The 24,674-nt window shown below is 41.4% G+C and overlaps 1 protein-coding gene across 1 annotated transcript; it reads left to right on the top strand.

The window, feature by feature from the left end:
• The first annotated feature begins 16,595 nt into the window (after nucleotides 1-16,595).
• skor1b (SKI family transcriptional corepressor 1b) lies at nucleotides 16,596-23,299 on the top strand. The gene is made up of 7 exons (XM_070831311.1): nucleotides 16,596-18,323; nucleotides 18,662-18,761; nucleotides 18,872-18,976; nucleotides 19,111-19,170; nucleotides 19,540-19,614; nucleotides 22,341-22,415; nucleotides 23,202-23,299. Exons 1-7 carry the CDS (start codon nucleotides 16,596-16,598, stop codon nucleotides 23,297-23,299), a joined length of 2,241 nt encoding a protein of 746 aa, XP_070687412.1.
• The last annotated feature ends 1,375 nt before the right edge of the window (nucleotides 23,300-24,674 follow it).

Below are 24,674 nucleotides of genomic sequence, written 5' to 3'. Positions count from 1 at the left end.
GCAAGAGCTTGGCAGCAAGACAATGGCTGAGGCCACCAGGGGCTCGCCAGCACCAGGGACACGGGACCGTCCTGCCTCTTCCGTCAATGCAGACGACCAACAAAAGCGGGCTGTCATTCACAGCACACTAGCGTTTTTAATTAATTTTCAGTCAGCTCTCCTCGGAGTGCTTGTGTGGTGATTTGACCCCCAGATCTGCTCATGAATGTGGCTTTCTCCTCAGCCCTGGCTGTCAGAAGGTCAGCAGTGGAGGCTCCCTGAGCAGGAGCCCCTTTTCTATACTTCTGGACTCCAGAGGCTGTTACAATTGTCCTAACCAAGGAAATGCATGTGTTTGAGAATATGTATGTGATAGAGGTCAGTAAGGGAAATGGCAATTCAGTCAGACATGTATAAGAGCATGCTAAACATGATGAGCAGTATTGATCCTGTAGTGTTCAGTAGTATGTGACTCTGATTACTCTCGCTGTATCGGTTATTGACAAAACCGTCAAAGCAATCAACCTATTAAGCGTTACGAGGACATTGTGTATTGTCACTTCTTCAGGTTGCATTAAGACTCCACAGTGAAGAGTTTAGTGCTGCTCTCACTCGCTATGCATGAGAACAAATCTTGGCGGCCTGCGGATAAGCCGGATCAGAGTTGATCAAATTGCTGTTGTCTTAAAGCCATTCTGATTTGGATTAATCCACAGGAGTGGTCACACCCGCTTGGTCTGTAAATCTATAGGTCCTTATGTTTCCACCTTGCACCCCCACAAGCTTTGTGATCTGCTGGGGCTTTGGAGGATGAAAGGAAGTGGGACTAGTTATTTTTGTTGAATGTGCCAACTGTGTTCGAGGGGGCTTTTTAAATAAGTGCCCTTGACCCGTTCTTAGGTTTATCTCAGTCTTCTTGGTACCCCTCTTTTGTCTCTGTAGGGGGGCTAAATTTAGACTGATTAACTAATGGCTACAATGTTGTTAGAAGGCAGGGTTTTTGGGTGACTGCAGAGCTGTCATCAAAGGCTTGTCATCATGTGGGTTTTTCTTGGGTTTCTAGGAAGAGATTAGACCCGTAGTCCACCTGATCTGCTCTCTTACATCTCAGTGATGGCAATTAATGGAAATTATGTGTTTTAATCATATCCTCTTCACTTTTATTACTTTTATTCCACATCTCTTCTTCTCTCTAAAGCCTGACTCTAGAAACATACTAAGTCTAAGGGAAATAAGCATTCAATAATTTATTTATTTTGGGGCCAATACCAGATTTAATCCTTCATTTAAAAAATTTTTTTTAATTGTGGGTAAAATTTTGGCTAATCTAGGATGGCATAATTTCAGCAAGCCTTTGAATCTGGCCCTTGTGCCTGGCTAAGATATCCTCTGGTCTCTAAAAGCATTAGATCTAATGGTGGACCATTTTGCTCACAATTAATAGACCTCCCCAAGAGACCAGGAGCCTATAGACTTGTGGAAATACTGTAGCAGCCTTCAGGCAGCTGGCTAGATGTGACTTTCTTCCCCGTCACTCACATTTGTCGTAATGGCACGAGAGCCTCACTGGCTATTCCCCAATGCTGTGTGTATGCATGAGTGTGTGTGAGCCCACTGCCCCAAGCATGTCTCATTTCAAAGTGCTGTCACTCCCTGCTTCCTGGCATCTATTAACACCCACCATTATCATGCTAATCTACATTGTATGATTACATAAAGTAATTTATGCACAGTTCTATTCCATGGCTGCACAGGGATGCGTGCTTCTATTGTTGAATGTTTTAAAAAAGAACATTTCATGATCCTCAGATTGCTTTTATGGTCCCTTCTTTGAATCTGGTCTGTTTTGCTTTTGTGCACTTTTCTCACTTGTCTTCTCACTTTATCAACAAAACCTGTAAAACTCTCACAAAGATTTGAAGGCCTCTGCCTACTGAGAAAATAATAGTGAAAATTGCCAACTATGCCATGCTGCTTTGTTCAAGAGATCACTTTCCTCACAGTCCTCTTTAGCTCCATATCGGAAATGGTAAGAATGTGTTTTGTGTTGAGAGCATAGGGCAAGAGATGAGCTCTCTTCCTCATTTATTCACAGCTAGTGGAGTAATTAGGAATGCAGAGGGCTGTTAAATTAAAACTGAATTGCACTTATTAACATTTTAACTACCAACCCCACCCTCTTTAGACACTAAACAAGGACAGTTTCAGCTCTAATATGCCTGAAGAATCCCGCTGAGGGGACTCTTTATGTATCTCTAAAACAAAGACGTTCTTTAAAGTAAGATCTCCCTTTTGTTTAAACAACCAAGCATTTAACATTCAGTGTAATATGCCAAGGCTTCCTCCATGCTGTCAGGAGACGCACCACCAGAGCTTCTCAAATTCTTTGCTTAATGGAACACTATTTGTGGTCAGATTGGATAGCTAATGGTGGTCCCTTTGAGGGTAACTCTCCAAATTAAATAGCATGGATTCACATCTGTCAGACAAAACCAGGAGGCTCTTTGTAATCAATGACCCAAACCAAGAGAGGCTCCACGGGGGGTGCCTCTGCTATGATGGCAGTAAGCGTAAGGAGCCACCAGGGACGGAGGCAGCTCACCTGCACTAACAGCCACTGTGCTGGGCTTGTGGAGCAGGCTAGAACCTGGGAGGGAGCACCAGCAGGGTTAATGTACATTTATAGAACAGGTCAAACTACTTAAGCCAGGCACTGATTTATAATGCAGGAGTGCAATGTGACTAAACTGTAAAGGGAATTCTTGTTTTTCTGTGCAAACATTGCCGTCGGTGTTGTGTTAAAATGTTGAACCCCATTAATTTTATTACTCCCCCTCTCTTGTTTCTCTACGTCTTTAAATTTTGTTTGGAGGAGAGACTAGCAAGGCCTCCCGCTGTTCTGGAGAATTTCCTCTCGTTGTTAATTTTCCCTGCTCCATATGGCGCCACAGACACTTCACCTGCAGGCTGTAGCAGGCCGCGCGGCAGCCAGCAGACATCCTCGGGCTCAGGCTGTCATTTACACAGGCCTGTGCATCTGTCTGAGCAGAACAGAACACAACAGAACAGAGACAGCTCTTCCCTTCACCTCACAGCCTGAGTCCAGCACCATCCAACTGACAAAAATCAGATGCTGTTTCTGAAACACGCTGAAATGTGAAGACGGTGGCAGGTAGAGACAACGCTCCCTTCATACAAAAGGCTCACGTCCTCACTACCAGTTTGGAAAAGTCCGGCTGGAAAATAGCCAGACAGATCACACCGTGTGTGTGTGTGTGTGTGTGTGTGTGTGTGTGTGTGTGTGTGTGTGTGTGTGTGTGTGTGTGTGTGTGTGTGTGTGTGTGTGTGTGTGTGTGTGTGTGTGTGTGTGTGTGTGTGTGTGTGTGTGTGTGTGTGTGTGTGTGTGTGTGTGTGTGTGTGTGTGTGTGTGTGTGTGTGTGTGTGTGTGTGTGTTTTCAGGGGGCTTGAAGTTCGCCTATGGCAGAGCCATGGAAGAGAGGGTTTCATCCTGGCTTGTCATTGATTAGAGAAGGGTCTTTAATTCCATCCCACCCCATGTTGTGATTCATTTGCATTCTGTGTCAGGAGGTAATGGAGTTTTGCTCTACGGTTTGCTCTGAAAATCTTGAAGATGTGGTCTAATGTGCATGGAGCCGCTAGCAAAGAGCTTTCTGATTTATTATGTCTGTTGTGTTAGCTCATTTTTTCTTTCCCTCTTCCTTGTCTTGGGGTACAACTACGAGCTTTCAAATGGTTTGGAGAGAGGAGAGGTGTAAAGCCTCCCACAATATTTATCATGATTATTGTTCTATAGACTTGATTTACATCCAAAACTGTAACATTTGCAACAGAAGTGTAGTTTTCTGTTCACCTTACGATCACCTTAGGTGACATATTATTCTCTACATTATTTAGACAAGCACTGTGTATTTTAGAAGCAAGATTTGGCATCTCAGTATGATTTAAGTTACAGAAAATGTACCACTTGTAATGTACACAGAGTCAAGATCTCTGAATTGGCATCATTAGTAATTTGATTTTACATTTTTTTTACATTAAGTTATTTTCAAACATTTTAGATCATTTTAAACATTTAGAAGTACTATGTGTAAAATGACATACTTTTGAAAATTACATCCTGATAATTCTTTGTCTTTATACTCATTTTCTGCAGTAAAGGCAGTGAGCACTTACACTGTCCCTTGTCATTTCAGCATGTGCCCTTATTTTCCATGAGTCTTAAAAGAGATCTGTTCACAGAGGTCTGATTTTCCCATTATGTCTGAGATGAGATGTGAGGTTAGGGGAAGCTACTGGTGGGGCTAGATTGGCGGTGGGTTGGTGAGTTGGGTTGGTTTTCTGAGCAAAGTTGGGAAAATGTGGTGATAAAATTTGTCAACCTCTAGGGGAGGCCATGTTCAGGGTCACAGCTAAATCTGTGCGCCGCGGGCAAAAGGCTAGCCCATAATTCCAGCACAGACGAGCGGAGAGCTGACCTCAGTGCAGCTGAGGCCAAATCACACCGATTTCTGCCCACCTGCAGGATCGTCAGTGGGATAACAATGAAGGCGAGCAGACAGACGGGGGGGGGGGGTCTCGCTTCTCTTCTTTCTTCTTGGCCTGTCTGCAGAGACACCTGAATGTCCTTGCACACTGAACATCTTCCAGATTTTTCTCATTCCTCCTTAAAAGAATATAGTTGTTCACATAATTGTGCTGCTTTTGAAGTAGCAAATGGAATTTTCAAGGCATCCTAAAAAATACTTAATCTATCAAAGAAATAACTCAATAAATATCTAAAATGACAATAATTGCACTCTATTGGCTGCTATCCATTTTCCTCCATATATTGATTTTCTATTATATTAAAGTGTTGCATCAACATGCAATCATGTTAATACATCTTACCTATTGTGAGTCACGGCTCATTCAACTGATAAATATGTAAATTAAAATGTTTTATAGTTGATAGCCAACATTAATCTCATTTGGATGTCTTAAACCAAATTAAATGAGAAAGTGTAGCACATAGCAGTTTAGAAAGTATGCCGTCAATTCATCTCTGAATTAAAAAGGAAATGAGCAGGGGACAGAACATGTTTTTTTATTACAAATGTTAATGAAAAATGTTATTGACTTGAACAAATGGAGAATACACCTGGAAATGTATATTAAAACCCCTTTCCAATTTCTCTCTCTGTGTAGTTTGCAATTATAGTTATTTCAGCAATAGTGGGGGAATTAATTTTGCGTGCAGACTGATAATGTTACCAGTGTAAGAAGAATGGATATTGTGTTGGATAGGGGGTCTCTAGGTATTTACAAGGAGTGGAGAGAGCAAAGCTTTATTTAATTGAAAGAATGAATCAATAACAGCTGTAGTGCTTTGTCAGAGAAGGCCTTGCAAAATGAGCAAGTAATTTACTGTGGACAATCTGAGCTATCTGAGGCCCAGCGGATAACTGATTGAAGGAGTTTATTCTGGGTGTAAGACCATAAAGTGTAGCCAAATGCAGGTAAAAACATACAAATTACAAGGACAAGCATCCCCATGACGAGAAAAGCATTGCATGTGTCATCATCATAGTGCAGAAATGTCTTTGGATCCAGCATTAAGAATAACAGTTTCCATTCCCAAGTGATCCGTTGTCTATCCAATGTACATTTGTGTATGCTTCAAAAGTTTGGAAAGTGATTTTGTTGTTGTTATATTTTTAAACTTTGCAGAAAGTCTTTTCCTCTCTATAGAGAAGCTCCTCAACTGTGCATCAGTAGAGACAGAATTGGCTTTTGCTCACTAGTTACATCTTACAATCCAGTTTTTCAGTGCTGCTGGATGTTGGTAAATGTTTTCTCAGATCTCACTCATGCATCATTGCTCTCACGCCATCACTGAGATCCTTTTTTGAAAAAAATCAATCTTTAAGGTAAATTAGTCCCCGTGCACACTGGCAGCCGTCCCAGTATGTAAATTCATGTGCTAATTCACAACATGATTTCATTTCAACTTCCAAGCAAATGAGATTTTAATTGAAAATGAGATCTTCCATAGAGTCTCTCACTGGAGATGTGCAGCAGGGGAATGATACTTTTCACAGATTGTTTTAAGAGACAAGGAGACTTTTTTTCTTCTTCCAAGCCATTTACAAAAAGACTGTGTATTTTCTCAGCCCGGCGTCTCTCCCTCATCCTGCAGGTAAGCGAAAATGCACTGTGAAATTAACATTGTGCTTCAGCTGCTCGTCCGTATGAAGAGGCGGGCTATTAACATTTGTGTATTTTCATTATGTTAATGCTGTTAGCACATGCCCACAGATTGCCACCAGTGGTGCAGTAATTTTGTCTTGCTGATCATAAAGTGTCCGATGGGGTCATTTTGATTATGACACGCTAATTACATATTGCCTTTCCCTCTCTGTGTGTTCTGCCCCCCAAACTCAGAGAGAGAGAGAGAGAGAGAGAGAGACCTACAGTTTTTAATGGTAAGCTTTTATGAGTTGGAGGAAAGAAAATAGCAGGAAAAGATCTCTGCCTGTGTTCCTGACGGCTATGTTGCACGCATGCTTCACTGCTTCCCTTTAAACTTGTGTTTCACAATAAATAGATGCCCAAGCCTTTAACTGCCAGTATTAGATTAGATACCATTAGATGTAATAGAAAATTCTCTCCCTGTAATATTTTCATAAGAGTTTGAGGCATTTGATTAATCTGACCACATTTTATTGCATTAATGATTTTTTCCGTCCTTTCCACTCTGCTGTAAAGACATTGTATACAGGCTAATGCTGTTTTCTCTCTCTCCTCTCTGCTCACTCTCATTCATCCTCAGCCGTTATTGCAATGCATTGTTGATGAGGTGAGTCGGAGTCTTATGTGCTTTCACTCCTAAAGTCATTCCTAATGGAGTGGAAACCTTATATTTTGTTTCCTAATGAAGCACAGGAGTGGCAGACAGCTCCGCTTGGGCTGTCCTATGGCTGCCTGCAGGTTGAAGCCACCGGCCCGAGCCAAGCTGCTCTGAGGGAGCCAGCAGGGGATGTTGGGCCGGGGCAGCAGACAGCATACACATGAACTTATACACAGGCTGCAGCAAATCTGAGGTCAAAAATCTAAAAATATGCAGTGGTGGAGCAAGTATTCAGGTCTGTTACTGAAGTCAAAGTAGTAATACAACAATTTGTGCTAAATAAAAGTCCTGCATTTCATATTTTTGTTTTTAAATAGAAGCGCAAAAGTATTGTCTGCAAAATGCGCTCAAAGAAAAGTAAAAGTAAAAAGTCAGAGTACCCCTTATGCAGAAAAACCCTTGGTTACAAATATATATTTTAATGTTGTAGCAAGTGAAAAGGAGCTAATTGTAGCTACATAATATACTTTGTAAATGCATCATATTTGACCATTTGCTCATAGGAATGAGAATGGATTGGCTTTGTGTGTGAAATCTTTAAGGAGTAATTTGACATTTAGGTGAACATGCCTGTTTGGTTTCTGGCCAAGAGTTAGATGAAAGGAACGATATCACTCATGTTTGTACGGTAAATATGGAGCTACAGCCAGCAATTGGTTAGCTTAGCTTAGCATAAAACCTGGCAACTAAGGGAAACCATTGGCCTGGCTCTGCTCTACAGATGGACAGCTCCACTCTACATGGTGGGCTATGTGCAGTTATTTCTAGGCAGTCTGGCTCTTGCTAACTGTCTGCTGGCTGTAGTTTCATATTTAATGTACAGATAACTAGAGTAAAAGTAAAAAAATACATTTCATTATAAATAAGATGATGGTAATAAGAACAATTATCTAAAAGTATTTACATTCCACCTCTGAAAAAATGTCATCCTCTGTGGTGTTTGTTCTGTCAGTTTAGATAATTCAGCAGCATTTGTTTTCACAGCACATCAAACTGTAAAAAAAAACTGGCTCTGTAGCTGTAACCAGTCTCACATGGTTTTAATTGCTTAACATGCTTTTAATTATCAAACAATGTGAGGATTTGATGGCCCTGTTCGCTGCTCAAAGCTCTGTTTAACCAGAACCTGAAGTGATAGGTCTGTGCACTGAGAGTTCATGGAAAACTATCTGAGCTATTCTGAGCCGAGGTTTCACAGCAAGGTCACTTTTGAAACAAAATGTCTCCTCCGCTATCTAGGTCACAGCACACTCTGTTACTTTCTCCGAAACTTCCTTGCTTCCTTCCTTCCCGCCACAGCTTATAATTAAACACACACAATTATCCCAAATTTAATGGGATTTCAGAAACAGGCTTTTATTTAAGAGGTAATGAATAATATTTTAATTGCATATGTAACTGTGAGATCGAAATGTGCTTCTCTCATCACGTGTAATTACTACGCCACATTTTTCTTCTGTGATTTTCGGAGAATGCGATCAATAGCTGATGTGTCTTTTCTTTCTGTATTTTCTAAGGTCACTGTGTAACGGTTACTAATTGTGAAATTATCCAGAAGGGAAGAGAGGAGGCATAAGCACACTTAAAACATATGGACATTGTCCTGTTGTTTATTGATGTCTGTAATTAATGATATAATGCATGCCACTGAAGTAGTTTGACCTCTGAACCGATCATTATTCAGAGTGTAGCAGCATCAATCAAACTGTGCTTTTCTCAGCTCTATTTCTGTACACCCCCTCAGGGACAGATGGGGCACCCACTGTATCCTCATTTGTATTCAGCTGACCAAGGCCTTAGTATGAATGATTTAGAAGTCTGTATCAGACATAGACTGGATGAGGGACAGTAATATGAGATTTTGCATGCTGCTGCTGAAGTTCATAAAGACTAAAGCATCTGCTTCACTGCCTCAAACTCCAAAAAGGTCATTTTCTTTATAGGACTTTGGTGTATTTACTGATTGTTTTCCTCTCAATTCCACCACAGAAACAACATGTATTTACTCATCTTTGGGAGATGCAGTTCTAGGGTCCAGTAATGACAGGCTCAGTGGTGTTATTCACCCTTTCCACATCATCATGACCACATGAATGTCTGCCTTTTGGATGGAGTGCTGGCCAGATTGTTCAGGCTATGTGGAAGGAGCGACATGCATCGCTGCCCAGCCCGAGGTTTAGAGGTGGTGTGTGGTGTTGATGTCCCACTCCACCAAGCATCCCCGGCTCTCCTCAGGACGGGCGTATTAGAATAAGTCATTCCATTGTTAATTTAAATGGCTTAATACATCACTCTAAGGTAGCAGAGTGATGTGAGCAGCAGAGGGAGAGAGTATGAGAAAGAGAGGGAGAGAGATGCCAAAGGGTGTTTCTTTAATATCAAATGAAATTGAATCCTGCATTACCTCACTTGTGCCGTTTCTCAAGCAGCTCCCAGGCTATTAATGGAGAGCTGTAACAGGATTGGTTCAGTCTTTCAGTTCTTTAATTTCACCGCAGCTCCCAGATGTTAGGTCTTTGTCTCATTGCCGATCCCTGGCTGATCTATGGTGTTGTCTTTATCCCGCCTCCAGTCCATTGTGGCTGTGTGTGGTGTTATTGGGTCAGGTGAATCTATCAAGGACGGAGAGTTGGGCAGTTCACACACCAGGGGGATAATTACAGGGTGATTGGTGTCCTCATGCTCTCTGCTCTCACTATCTTTGTCTCCTCTCTGTTAGCCTCACCCTTACATAAACGCACACAGCATGCCTGGCACTGGAACTCAACCAAAAAAGCTGCTCAGTCCCGAGATCCCGGCCCTCTTACCTGTTCGATCTCTGGGGCCCCATTTTGAACAGCTGTGTTTGTTTGATAGAAAACATGTGCACCATTGTTTACAGATGTTTGTGGACTTATTTACACCAGCGGATTGACTGGAACTCAGGAGACAGCAGACTTTAATTCTCCACCATGACATGTACCACTATTATTAACCTAACCTCCTCCCACATATAATTCATCACAGTTACCTTCCAATCTCACACTTTTTATGTCTCACTCAGCCCTGAATCCTCACATCTAGATGTCCTTTCTGGGTCATAATGACACACTCTCGTATGCGGCTGTTCAAGTTCACATAGAGGGAACACCAGTTGAATTAATTACTATGTAAAACCAGTTCCAGTTTCAACCCTTGAAGGAATAGTTTGACATTTTGCAAAATAACATTTGTCTTCTTGCTGAGAGTTAGCTCAGAATAGAAATACCAATCTGATGTCTGTCCTTTTAGCTACAACCAAGAGATAGTTAGCTTCGCCTTGCCTAGCTTAACGTCCCCAAAAGTTATACCTACAGCAACTTGGCAGGGGGGGTTATGGGTAATTCTCGGCCAAGCGCAGTGACTTCCTGGAGCATCTTTCCCCCTTATAAAACCACAAGTTGTCATTTTTACCCTTGGAACAAACAGATAAAGGTGCTGGAAGGCATGTCTTTTTTCAGCTTGGATAGCGCCAGGTTAACTGTTGCCCACTCCATCCAGTCAGGAGTCCCTCAACAGATTGCTGCAACCTGCAGGGCGAAGTCAACCAAAGGTAGGCTTGTTTTTGGTTGTCTTGCTAGCTTGTCTACTTGTGGCTAGATTAATTTGTGAAGAAGCACTTAACAAAACCGTCCCTGTAAAATTAATTGAACTGTACTGCAAAGGGAAAAATATCTCAAAGCTTGTAAATCATCTCCATCTATTGTTTTGAATGTATCAATGAAATGAATCAATGCAATGAATATTTATGCAAACATAATTTCTAGTTAGTCAGATTTTGAAAGCTTACAGTTCTATTATCACAAAAGTTTCCTCAAATTCTTCAATGTGTGGATCCATAATTTCACAAACTCTATTCAGAATAACTGACTGGAAAAACTATTGAACAATTTCAGAACATTAATTCCTACAGAAATATTTCCTACGTAACAAAAAAACCAAAGCCAGTGTGATCAACATAACATGCCAAATATATATAAACCGTGCACATATGACAACGACATCAATACTCTCATCAAACTCATTTTAGCAGATAAGATATTCCTTCCTAAACAGTACATCTTTACTTCCATACATGTTGGATATACCTTATATTTCTGGGATGTGAAACATTGTAACCTTGAAAATGCAGTTTATTTGGATGGAAGCTTTTATTTGTTTCTTAGGTCGTGTTTCCCCCAATCCCTGGTGCTGACATGTATGTTGCACACCCTCTTACCTGCATGTGATCTTGATGGAAATGTCTGGTCCTCTTTTCACACACACACACACACACACACACACACACACACACACACACACACACACACACACACACACACACACACACACACACACACACACACACACACACACACACACACACATGTAGAGAGAGAGAGAGAAAGCCCTAGCTATTTGCACTTCCTGACTTTGAAAGCTGTCAGCAGAGTAGCGTCGGGCTGTTTCAGTACTCTGGACAGTTCCTCCTCAGAGACCTGCAGAGTGTTCAAACCGGAGGCTCTCACCTCACCCCAAAGTCTGACTGGGGACACCAAGACTGAGTCCAGCACTGAGATTTGCCACTTGCAGACTGTGATGTGCATGTGATGTGCATGTGTGTGTGTGTGTGTGTGTGTGTGCGTGTGTGTGCGCAGATGAGTCCACTGAGTCACCCAGCCCTTCCCCCACACATATCATCCACCCAGAGCCATTCTATCTGTATGGAAATTTGGGCTCCACAGCTGGAATCCCACAAAGCACTGTCATCTACTAATAGTTATTATCTCTTTGGCCTGCTCCCTCAGAAAAACCCTGCAATACAAACACATCACATCTTTATGGTAATGCCCTACAATACAGCCCCAAGCTATGGTGCATAGACCTTTGTTATCATTACGATAATTCCCATTCTCACTTGACTCCTCATTACACCATTGAAACTGCTCGGGGTTGGATATAGACAAATTCCTGCATCTTTCTTTATTACACTGTAGCATACAGTGCTGATACCCAAAACTTACACTTCCTAAATATTCTGTAAACATTGTGAGTCATCAGTGTAATGACAATTAAGTATAAGCATTGCTAATATGAATTAGCAGTAGAGAGCTCTGCTGGATTTATGCCTATTTGTTGTAGATAATGCTAGATAATAAGTCAACATTATCATAATATAAACTTTTGCGTAATCATATCTTGACAGTACGATTTTATCTTGTTATTTTTACAAATCCATGTTCTTCTAATAAATCCCAAACAAAGATTAATTAAAAAAAACAACAAAATGATCTTAAAAATTGCCTGTGTGGTGAGATTTTTTTGTCAATTATTGTTTCCAAGATCAAGAATTAACTTAAAATCTTAACAAAATTACTGAGGTATTTATTTTACGTGTGTGAAGAATTTTGCCTGATCTAACTCGGCATGAAGCAAAAATTTGACTGTTTTTATATGGAATTTTGTTTATGTGTACATTTTACTCAGGCCTGGTGATAAATACAGCTTTATATATGTGATCTCAGATAAAAGTTCAATACTTTTACAACTATTTTATGTTTTTGGTTTTTTTCTGTGTGAGTTCATTGTTTTTTTGCGCTAGTACAAGAGTAGGGAATGCACCTATCCTCAGACCATCAGGATGATGAACTCTGACCTCTGTATATCCTCAACCTGGTGTCACATTGTCCTCAACTAATTCTTTCCACTCATGACATATATACATTTTACTCATATACATATATGTATACATTTTATTTTCAATTTGTATCCTCAGAATTTCCACAGAAGTCTTTTAGCATAACTTTCAGGATTTAGGATTGTATTTCACCTCACATATTACTTGTGTATCTGGCAAATGAAATCCTTCCGCTGTAAAATTTCATCATCCTCATCTTCTTCTCTGATGGGTGTAAGGAGTCCACAGTGAAAAGAGGCTGAATTTCTCAAAGGTTTTCTTTCAAATCAACAGAGGAACAGGTGATTTACTATACGTTTATGCCAGCATGAGCTTTGGGTCAGCTCTACATAAGAAGCAAAGCGCAGAGAGGCATGGACCTTGCCGTGGCTGCTCGTGTCCTTGTGTCGTTCCATGAATGCCCGCACAAGGCCTCTGGATTGCACAAAAAAGTAATTGCGGAGTGATTGGCACAGCTTGTCCCATGCAGCCTGTGTCCCACACTTGAAGGCTCTCCTCGGAGCACCCTCATTGTCACACAGCCTTTTAGCACCTTTGTTCCTCCCCTCCCTCAGGACCTCACAGCTCACCATTGGCAGATGAGTCCCTGTCTGTGACAAAAGGGTCCCTGCGCTCAGCCTCATTTGATGCAGTGATGAACTCCCCCAACTCTCCCCCCCACCCCCCCTCACTCACTCTCACTCTCCTCACACACACACACACACACACACACATTGCACACCACCTCCTGCGAAAAGAAATGTTCCGTTTAGCGGTGGAGGATGTGGGGGTCAGGACCCAGGGGTGGGCTTTTAGGAGACAAATAAACATCAGAGCAAGAGAGGAGTGATGTCTTGTTTACACATTAGCAACCATTTAGCAAGTCTCACTGTTTTCACTGCGTCTCTCCGGTGGCCTCTCAAACAGCAGATCTTTCTCTTTTGTTGTCTCTCCAGCTCAGAATCCATTCAGGAACAACACTGTGGTCAGCGGTGAATGATACGGACAATCTCAGTTGATCTTGATTAGGATCTGTGCTGCTATACCTGCCAGTTAAAATAAGTCATGTATCATATCCAGTTTCTAATAAATGACTGTGACTCACCAAGTTATAGAGAGTGTATTAGAAAGATCTTGAATAATTAGCCAGCAGCACTTTACTCCACTGATTGTCATCAAACAGTCTCTCCACATTTTGCTCTACTCTTACCTTTCCACTGTTCATTCTTGTGATACCAAGTCAGGCAAACACACACACACACACACACACACACACACACACACACACACACACACACACACACACACACACACACACAAACTGCATCTTTCTAATACCATCTAATGAGGTGATGACCAACCACTTGTTATAATTGCTTCAGTCTCCTTTTAATTTTCAAGCTTATTAATCATATGTAGAGTTATTTAAGAATGCATAAATTAATCTTAGATTAAAAAGCCTATCAAAGCCTCAAAACAATTAAAGAGTAAGGTAAGATTTCCCCAGGGCTGGCACTTTTATTTTAATAGAGTGTTCAGGTGATTATCATACTTTGATGCAGCACTGTGATTAATGCAGACATACTTTTAAATGAGCTGTTCTCTCTTGCACAAAAAAGGTAGAACAAGCACGAGCCTGATCATGACCTTACTGACTTTTTTGGGCTACTCTGCTCATTTCCTCGCCCAGGTTTTGGCTGAAATCATTTGCACTCATTTCACACCACTGGTCTTGGGTCTGTGAATGTGACAGTTTGAACATGTGGATTTCATATAAATGTGTAGTGCTGAATTTTAAGGGTTTGTCAGCAGCCTCTTGAACAGCTGAAGCGGGAATTTCAGCTCATTTTATGCCAGTTGGAGTTGTTCACACTATCGATGAGGCTTTGAAATTCCTCCCCGAGCAGGAATGACTTTTAATTAAGATGGTTGTGTTGATGACAGTCGGGGCCATACCAATATCAGTGATCGATAGATAAGCAGATGGAGGAGATTGATGCGCCTCAAGTTGGACCACGCGTCTGTTTATTTAAACGACCATTATCATAAGAGATTTATTCTGCACGTTTCTAACGTTGATCTCAGACATACGACTGGTTTAATCCCAGAGACAAATACTTTCGCGATTGTAAAATGAACGGAATCCAGCTGAAGAGGAAAATTAAAATTTTAGGGGTTTAGTTTTCCTTATGGCAAGATTTCACATTTTCATTTTTAAATACAATGTGACAAAAGGAAAAACTGATAACACTGATATTGTTAACGTAAAAATAACTATTCTACGATCAAATTATTGTTTATTAGACCACACTAATTATTATTATGGGTCTTTCATTATTGTTATAATTATTGTTGTTGTTGTTATTGTTATTATTATTATGTTATTAGGCCTATTATTACTCGCCAAATGTAACCTATTCAAATTAACGATACACCCTTCTCTCTTAAAATGAGTGAATAATTATGGACAAATCGTCATTATAGCCGCACAGCTCTGTCTCACTGAGGACAGTCGGACCAACAGGGGAACGTGTCCTGTTACCTTCATCAATATTACAGCGGGCTTTAGCCAACGCTTTATTGACTTTAAAAAGTTAAACGCTTATGGCGCAGGGCCGTCCGCCTTGTTCCTCTGTCTCCTCACCGAGGGTGACCTTTAGTGCAGCTGCTTATTGTCAAAACGCGTGTAGGCGACGTGTAGCTTGTAAACGATGAATCCGTGGGAACCCAGCACGTGTTGAAGGCCTGCACGCCGCATTCACCAGCGGACCTTGACTCCATGCACACAACAATGTGTCGGTGGGTCCCTGCTGTTTTTAGCAGAATGCCAAATCCCACTGCAGCCTCCTCCGTGCATAATGTCAATAACATTTTTTTTTACAACAGGGAAGTGCAAAAGAATTAATTAAAAGCATTATGGTCGGCATAATAGGCTACAGAGTAATGAAAGATTAATGTGGATGATTTTTTTTTTTAATTTAGAATGTATTTAAAGCTATAGACTGCATTAAAGAACATGTTTAGTTACTCTTGTCATCTCAAAATCCCCCCCCACCCCTTTGGCAGACAACACTTTATCCATGAGTGTGGACCTGCAGGCTGCTCTAAGACCAAACACTCAAACCATCTTCATTGGTCATGAATCCATAGTTAATGCAGACTGCCTGCGTGAGTGGGAGTTGCCTCGCCATAAGTTTTGCCGTCACTTGATTGCTGTCGGTGTCGTGGAGGGGGGGCTGTGCCACAGTCTGCCTGCCATGTGGACTCTGCTGCTGCTGCTGCTGCTGCTACTGGTGCAACACAAACCAGAGAGAGAGGGAGAGAGAGAGAGAGAGAGAGAGAGGTGGAGAGAGGACGGTGCAGGAGGGAGGCGGTGCTGCACGGACAACTGCGTCCCGCTCCTAACGCCAACATCTTTACATCCCCCGACACTGAGCAGACTTCTCGTCGCTCCGACTTTCACTCGATCACAGCTTTCTCATTCACGGCGGAGGGAGGCTGCACCAACATTAAAGGTGAGTTTTGGAGACTGATTTCGTCAGACTGTGTTTTCTAGACTGTTTGAGTCAATAATTCAATGCATCTATTCCAGCGTTTTGTTTTGGTTTTTACGCGCAGCCTGGTGAAATTATATTGTGAAATTATTCCAAATTTACGCTTGCAGAGAGTGGTGTGTAGTAACAGTAATACTAGGCTGAAGTTGCATGGACGTAAAATTAGTTTAAGTGGAGCTTTGGGTGCAAAGGACATTTAATGTTCCTGTCGATGCTGTGTCACAAACATATTGTTCATTAAGGGCTTTTATTCTTAAGGACTGGTCAAAAATTTAAAATAATAATAATAATCATAATCATAATCGCTTTGGTGCAACTTTATTAAAACGTAGCTCTGTACTTCTCTGCCTGAACTACATACCTACTATAAAATAATGAGCTAAAGCCTGTATTCAAGTCTCATTCTAAAGCTCTATTTAAGTCTGTCAATTCGCTGACAAAAGCTCATATTATTGTGTCTGCAGCTTCCAGGCCTCCAAGGATGGACTCCATACCAGCGGGGCGAGACTCCAGCTCCTCGCCAAGCTCCAAACAAGAACTTTCCTACCCGAGCAGCAAGAACCTGAAGCCCAACCAGGTCGGAGAGACGGTGCTGTACGGAATACCGATCGTGTCTTTGGTGATAGATGGCCAGGAGAGACTTTGCCTTGCACAGATATCTAACACCCTGTTGAAGCATTACAGCTATAATGAGATCCACAACCGGCGTGTGGCGCTGGGGATCACCTGCGTCCAGTGCACGCCTGTCCAGCTGGAGATCCTGCGGAGAGCCGGTGCAATGCCAATCTCCTCCAGGCGCTGCGGGATGATCACTAAACGCGAGGCCGAGAGACTTTGTAAGTCATTTCTAGGCGCTCACTCGCCTCCTAAACTTCCAGAAAATTTTGCCTTCGATGTGTCCCACGAATGCGCCTGGGGGAGTCGAGGTAACTTCATCCCGGCCAGGTACAACAGCTCCAGGGCCAAGTGCATTAAGTGCTCCTATTGCAACATGTATTTTTCCCCAAATAAATTCATATTTCATTCGCATCGCACGCCAGAATCCAAGTACACGCAGCCAGATGCAGCAAATTTTAATTCTTGGAGGCGGCATCTCAAATTATCAGATAAAGGCAGCCAGACAGACATATTACACGCATGGGAAGATGTGAAGGCCATGTTCAATGGGGGAAGTCGCAAGAGGACGCTGCCAGGCAGCGGCTCAGGGTCCAGCTCTTCGTTAAAACCACAAGGACCCACCAGCACCGGAAACTCCCCAGAGATACCTGCAAAAATCCTCGGCTGCGAGGACAACCGGGGCGGCATGGCGAGCACGCGCAGCTACCCGGTCATCCCGGTGCCCAGCAAAGGCTTTGGGATGCTGCAGAAGATCCCACCGCCGCTCTTCCCTCATCCGTACGGCTTCCCAGCTTTCGGCCTGTGCCAGAAGAAAGAAGACAGTATGATTGGAGAGCAGAGCAAGGCGGGCCTGCCGGGTGTCCTGTGGCCTGGCACCAAGGACAGCGCCTATCACTCCTTCCCCATGTTCTGGCCCGCGGCGGGCGCGCTGCCCATGCCCCCGTACCCCCAGACTCAGCACAAACCCCCGCCAGAGCTGCTGTGTCCTCCCAGACAGACTGACATGGACATATCTGAGCACAGCGACCGGAGCACCAACACCTCTAAAGACAGCATGGTGGAGAACGACCGGTGCTCCAGCACCCAGTCCACGCGCAACGAAGACGACAAGTCAGGGGACGAGGCGAGGCCGCTGGAGGGGATGACCCTCGCGCCCCGGAAAATCAGCTACGTGTCTGCCTTCAGACCCGTCATCAGAGACGCGGACTGTATCGCCAAGCTGTACGGCAACAGGGGCGCGTACAACGGGGGGCGCACCGGCTACTTATCGCCCGATTTTTTAAGCGAGAGCTCAAGCTACCGGTCCATGTCCCCCTGCGTGGACAGCGAGGGCGACCCGGACGTGGACGTGGAGACAAATAAAACACCAGAGGAGGAGGAGGAGGATGTCCGGCCTCTGTCCTCGGTGTGCCCTCGGACTCCCCCCGGCTTGGCTCACAGTGTTTCACCAAACGATTCAGACTCCAAGGGCATGCAGGACAGCAGCCTGGTTGACTCCCAGAAAATGAGCCTCCACGTGGCCCAGTCCTCTGAAAGAGAGCTGCAGAACAAGCAGCTATCAGAGACCCACATAGCCGCGCCTTTCACTGAAGTGAGTGACTCATAACTGAGAAACACTGGCCATAACACGATTTTTAATTTCTCACTTAAGTTCTCTGCAGATGGGGCTCTTCCCCCTGGCTTGTGTGTATTTTTTTTTTCTAAAAACCGATAAATCTCTGTGTCTTTGTGGGGAAATTTGTGTAACAGCAGCCAAAAAAAAAACAAGCATGTCCACAACATTTAGAAAGAAATCATAAATCATTCCTTTAAATAAAAATATATACACTTCAACCTAGAGTATATTTTCAGTTATTGATCTTACTTTTTATTTTAATTCGGTTTTGTAATTTTAAGCCCTCAAAGCAGTGGTGATTCTTTCTCCTTTAGGTGTACACACCGGAGAGGGGAGAGCTGCAACAAAGGAGCAGTCCGTATCAGTTCAGACCTGCGAATTACCAGACTGGAGTAGGCCTACTTACAACAAATGGTTAGACTTTTTTATTTTCCTGCTTTTGTTGAAAAAAAAAAAAAAGAATTTAGCCATGAAATAAAAATCGAAAAGGGAAGCTGAATTACATCGATTTATTTCCTCTTAAGATGAAAGTTCAAGTAAAGAGGAGCCGTCTTCCACAGTGGAGGAGATCGAAACGAAATCTTTTAATGAACAAAGCAGCGAGGAGAACCAGCGAGAGCCGGATGAGGGTAAGTTACACCGAGATCAGCGAATAGATTTCTTTTTTTTTCTTTCAGTGCTGTAATCTCTGTTTTAAGAGAAACTGGTCTAGTTATTTTTTTTCTCCACATAGAGGAATATACTTTATTTTCTGTGTATTCAGGCGAAGACACGCAGACCAGAGCTGAGCCAGCACACAGAGCCATAGAAAGTCTGGCAAAAGGTAAGACAGTGTTATAAAGATAAACAGAAAACAAGGCTCTTCAAAACCATTATCATTATTCTTATTATTTTCATTATTATTATTATTATTACAGTTATAACTAAGCTAAATGTGACAATGTCTTCAATAGCATATATATGTATATATTTTCTTTGAGGGAGATTCTCATGTCCATATGTCCTAGAAAACATAAAGGACTTTTTTTCCCTTCACAGCGGGCCCAGGTAGACCTGCTCTGAATTGTCAGTGTAAATGATGATAATGTCCTCATCACTGTCATTAAAAATAGAAGTGTGTCCTAGAAGGAAGCTGATACAAAAGCCTGAGCCTTTCCTCCTTTAGCATCCTCTATTTCTGTCTGCTTTTTAGAGGAACTGCAGAAGCAGCTCTTAGAGCAAGTTGAGCTGAGGAAAAAGCTGGAACGTGAATTTCAAAACTTGAAAGGTAAGCTAAATTCTGCAACAGCACTTTCCCCACTATTCTGACTTTATTTATTTTTTTTATCACCACAGGAGTGATTTTATAGACAGAGACTGACAAGTCTCTCTGGTGCATGCTAAGTGTTATTCCTCTGCCATGTTTGTGAATCAGGCCAAAACATGAGTCATGACCAAATCCATCTCAACTGTGGCATGTATGTGCTCTCTCTGCGCTCCAGAAATCTCTTAAAGGCCAGAGTTCTTCCAAAAATGTTAAGTGGTTCAGGGACGTGCTCCCCTGGGAAGATGTGTTTTCAAAACCTCTTTTAACACTGATTTGAGAGGATTATGATTTTAACCTTCTGTCAAAACAACCATGCATCCTTAGAAAATAGTTCTCTGCAAGGAAGAAAATGGATTTGCAGATATTTTGAGGGCTCAATTTAATTTACAGAAACACCAGTAGAGTGAATGCAAATCACTTTTTTTTAAAATATATGGACACACTGAGATTTTAAAAAAAAAAAAGGTCAATGAGGAAAAAACCTGGTTTGTAACTTCTGAGGAGGAAATTAGTTTTACTAAATTTTAATGCCGGACTTGATATAAAGGTGATTTGAATGGCAGCAAAATAAAAAATGGTGCAGAAAACTTGTATCTGCAGTGTGCACATCGAACACGTCTGTATTCAAAGACATGTGACCCTACATAACTGGTGCTGCTAAGATCATAATCCTTAATATGAAACTGTCCATGTCCAGATGAAGCTACTGGCTATATGGAGCACATCGAGTGAGTCTTGTTTGAACTGCAGGACAGAACACCATCCACATTCAGACTGCTGCAGTACTTTTGCTGTAAATGTCTCCTAAACACACTCCATCTTCTCTTCAAAATGCTCAAACACGTGTCACCCACTCGAGTCCTTTCACACTCACAGAATTCACTCACAGCTATTTGACAATCACACATTAAAATGGGGAATGGATGCACCACACAAAGCCTTTTCTATAAGAGCAATACTCAGTGAAAGAAAAAAATCAGCAGTGTATCCCAAAGATGCCTGATTTGTTTTTTGAAATACAATTTAACTGCACAAAATCTAAAATCTCCACAATTGGAGTAATATAGAAGTCATGTACAAGAGTCTCAATCGAAATGGTTTTACCTTCACTAGACATAATCCATGTCTGTCTCCATCTGTTTGGGGTGTAGACATTCATACACCTACAGCACTGTGAGTGGATAATAAGTTCTATATACTGGTTATTTTACCAGCAAAAACATTTCAAATATGACCAGTTGTGTATTGTTAAAAAAATAAATTTATTTTATCTCACCTTTGTGCAACGACACATAATGTCAAAGTAAGAAAGCATAAAATAAATGTTAAGTGTGCGCGTCTGTAAATGCAGATCAGCACTTTGTATTCTTTAAAATTTATTTTGGGGTTCTGGATATCATTGTTCGATCACTTCCTAATCTGATGTCAGTTTAAAGTGATGCCTCTTACTTAAAGTTTAACCCAAAGCTGCACTGTGGATTTTACTTTAATCCACAAACACATTTTCTATGCATTGGTATCTGGGTCCTGCCAGAGTTTGATGGACATGAAAACAACGAGAAGTCCTGCACAGTGTAAATATTTATCAGATTACAACATTTCGGTCGGTCTGTCCGAACTTCATCAGGTGTATGAGCAGCATGACAACACTTAACACACCAATATGCATATAACATCCAATCAGAGAACACCAGAGACTGATGAACACAAAACATATGCATCAACAGTCAGAAAATAGTGTCAAAAAGATTAGAAATTTACAAAATGACACAATATGCCAGTGCCAGTAACTCTTAAATCACATCTGTGTAGTCATGTAGAGTAGACACAAAACATAACACAGCTGGATTATCTATAACATGAGGCACCTAATGCAAATGCCTTCAATTTCCATTTATTCCACATTTTTATTCTTCTTGATACCCTTTTAATTACCAGTAAAGTGGGTTTTCTAATCTGCAAACAAGACACAATTAAAATACTGAAGAAACATGGGGATTACAACATCAACACGAATGTCTAAACAGGAGGATATGTTTAGATTTTTCTTAAGTAATTCAGTTTAAATAAAATGAGATCTGGACTGCAAATTATTTTGTTTATTTTACACTTAACTAATTTAATAATTGAAACTCTCATTGCTCCATTCACCTTTTTTTTTTAAAGCCAACAATGAGATTTTTTTAGAAGTTTTAAAAGAAGTATAGATAACTTATAGTGAGTTCTTCTTAAAAAAAGATGCTGTTTCCTGATACCCACACACACGCAAAAAAAAAAAAAACATCTAAGTGTCTCCTCACCATCTCAGGACACAGTTGTGGCTGTAATTAGGAGCCTTAAAGTTCACATGATGTCTGTTCCTGGTTTGTCGCTTTATCTTGAGAGCAGCGCCCTCTAGAGGCTGAAGGGCCCACAGACCGCACCAGTTAAGTCCATTTAAATGTTATCGATCTCCTACAGGTAATAATCTATAGGGATCATCATCATCTAAACTCATCTCATCCTTTTTGTTCGTTCTCTGTATTTTGGGGAGGTGAACATGTCTGAATGAACGCTTTTGTGTTTGTGAAATTGTTTTTTTGTTTTTTTTATTGAAAACTCTGGTTGTGTTGGGCTTTTCTTTAACGGTGTAAAGACTCATCTTCCACGTGACTGACTCAAATCTATGCCTGCCATTTGCTCCTCAGATAATTTTCAGGATCAGATGAAAAGGGAACTTTCCTACAGGGAGGAGATGGTTCAGCAGCTTCACATCGTCAGAGGTGAGACAAATAAAGCAGAGGGAGCGAACACAGCAGCACTTCCTACCCTGAAGTTACGCATTTACTGAGGCGTTATTGTCGACTCTAACCCGAGCCTGTGATCAAAATGCTCTGTGTGAACAGATATTAGGGATTTGTCTGTCTGCACGCTGTCATTTACTCTTTTGATTCGCAAAGTAGCCTGTTAAATCCACGTGCATCACTTGACCTCATGTGAAAAACACAAATCACAATTTAATATTTATTATTTTTGATTATAAATAGAATTATTCTAATTATTTCTAATTTATTCATTTCTAAATATTAATTAGATACAAAAACAGGGCTGTGATCTACTGGAAGTTATAAATTAACATAAGATTTCTTATTTCAATTGGTAACCAGCGCTCAGTGTCCATCCTGCATGCTTTCTCATATTTTTGTTATCCGGACACTTTATGCAGCGTGTTGGACCCAGAAAGAGAAACTTGTTGTGCTTTTGAGCACCAGAAGTAGTTGTTGTGCAGTCAGATGGAACATCAGATTATATTTCTGCACCCAGAGGTTCACACACAGAGAAAATCCTGTCCTACATCCGGACTACAGGCTGCACAACTCGGTGCAGACTTGTGTCACGGCATTTTGAGCCTGGCCTTGAGTCATCTGACTGTGTTAATGCACAGAGGCCCGTTGCGTGTTGTTCTGTGCATAATGTTTGCATTGCGGGCTTTGTCATCATCAATATGACAGGCTGACAGTCACACCCATGCACGAACACTATTGATTGTTTTATCTCCTTCCTCATAGAAGCTCACGACGCTTTGCACCATTTCTCGTGTAAGATGTTGACTCCTCGCCACTGCACCGGATCCTGCTCCTTCAAATCTCCCCTGCTGCCCCCCTGAATCAGATCACGACACATTTCTATGACAGAGAAGCAGAGGACCACGTCTGCAGCTTCTGTCCAGCCATGGAAAACCTCCAGGGACACTGGGGGGAATCGAGTTGAAAGAAGACTAACTTGTAATTACCTGTAAAATATAATAAAATGTGTATCTCCACCCTGTAACCATCTTGCATATGGTGAAATTTGTTTTACTGAGATAATACCATTGATGATATTTATTATTTGTGGCAATGTGCAATGACAATGTATGTATCTTGTAATAGCTATAGGTTATTATTTCGTTTTTTTCTCCTTTTTTTGTTTTGTTTTTATTTCTGTTTTTTGGTTCTGTTTCGGGTTGTCAATAATAGCAGCTTTGACGAGCCAGTTCATTGCTCCTTCTCTCAGTATTGTGAATTAGCCTACTACTTTTGCTGTGTTCACCTGTGCAGACCAACAGCTTTCTTTGGATGTTGTGCACTTTAAACGCGTGACGGGAACTCCCACACAAAGCTTGTGCATTGAAATAGGCCTACAATGAGATCATTTGTAGAGGTCAAACCATGCCTATTTGTTTTGAAGACTTCAAAAAAAAAAAAAAAAAACCCACAGAAGTTAGTAGGCTAAATTAGTACGACCTTGTAAGTAGCGACATATTCTATTAAGAGTAGCCTATTTGTTCATGTAATATTTGTTTTCATGGCTGATGAATAAATCATTTTATTAAAAGAAATGCGGATTCTTGCCGTCAGTGTTGTCAAAATGCTTATTCCCCTTAATTGTATTCATTCAACTCTTAGTTTTACCCATTTATCTTCGGAGGAACCAATAAATGGTCCTGTCTTACTGAATTTATGAGTGCAATATTCACTTTAGTGTGTTGGACTGCAGAGGTTATATATTGTGCATTGGATTAGTGCCAAAAAGAGGATTTCCGAGATGAAACACCTTAATTGAAGTTTCTTAGGATGCACCATACGGAAATGATAACCGTCACTGTGGAGGGTTTGTTTGATTAATCGTTTGTTTAAACTATATAATGCCAGAAATATCCTAGTCCGACACGAGTTCCCAGAGCCGGAGGTGACATCTTTTTGTCGGACCAACACTCTATATTTAATATTCACTGACATAAAACAGAGAAAAACAACGAGTCCTTTTTGTTGAGACACCAGCTTGCCATTTGTGCATAATAAATGACGAAACTATTATTTGATTAACAAAAGAGTGGGTCATTTTTTTTCTGTCACTTGATTAATCAAATAATCGATTACTCCTCTCAGCTTTAGATGAAATACTTAATACTAATAAAACGGAGGAAACATTTATGTTTGTGTGTGTTTGTACGAGCAGAACAAACTCTCTCAAACAAATGAAAGGTGTTTTCAGTGGTA

This window comes from Pempheris klunzingeri, chromosome 5 (genome assembly GCF_042242105.1).
Source record: "Pempheris klunzingeri isolate RE-2024b chromosome 5, fPemKlu1.hap1, whole genome shotgun sequence".
Taxonomy (NCBI): Eukaryota; Metazoa; Chordata; class Actinopteri; order Acropomatiformes; family Pempheridae; genus Pempheris; species Pempheris klunzingeri.
The sequence above is the reverse complement of the archived record's forward strand: the minus strand, read 5'-3'. Positions and strand labels throughout refer to the sequence as shown.

Bases quoted from the DNA above. Each gene is read 5' to 3' on its own strand.
- skor1b (XM_070831311.1), top strand. From the start codon at position 16,596: ATGGACTCCATACCAGCGGGGCGAGACTCCAGCTCCTCGCCAAGCTCC. The intron at 18,324-18,661 runs GTGAGTGACTCA...TTTCTCCTTTAG, and splicing joins TAGCCGCGCCTTTCACTGAA to GTGTACACACCGGAGAGGGG. The intron at 22,416-23,201 runs GTGAGACAAATA...CCTTCCTCATAG, and splicing joins GCAGCTTCACATCGTCAGAG to AAGCTCACGACGCTTTGCAC.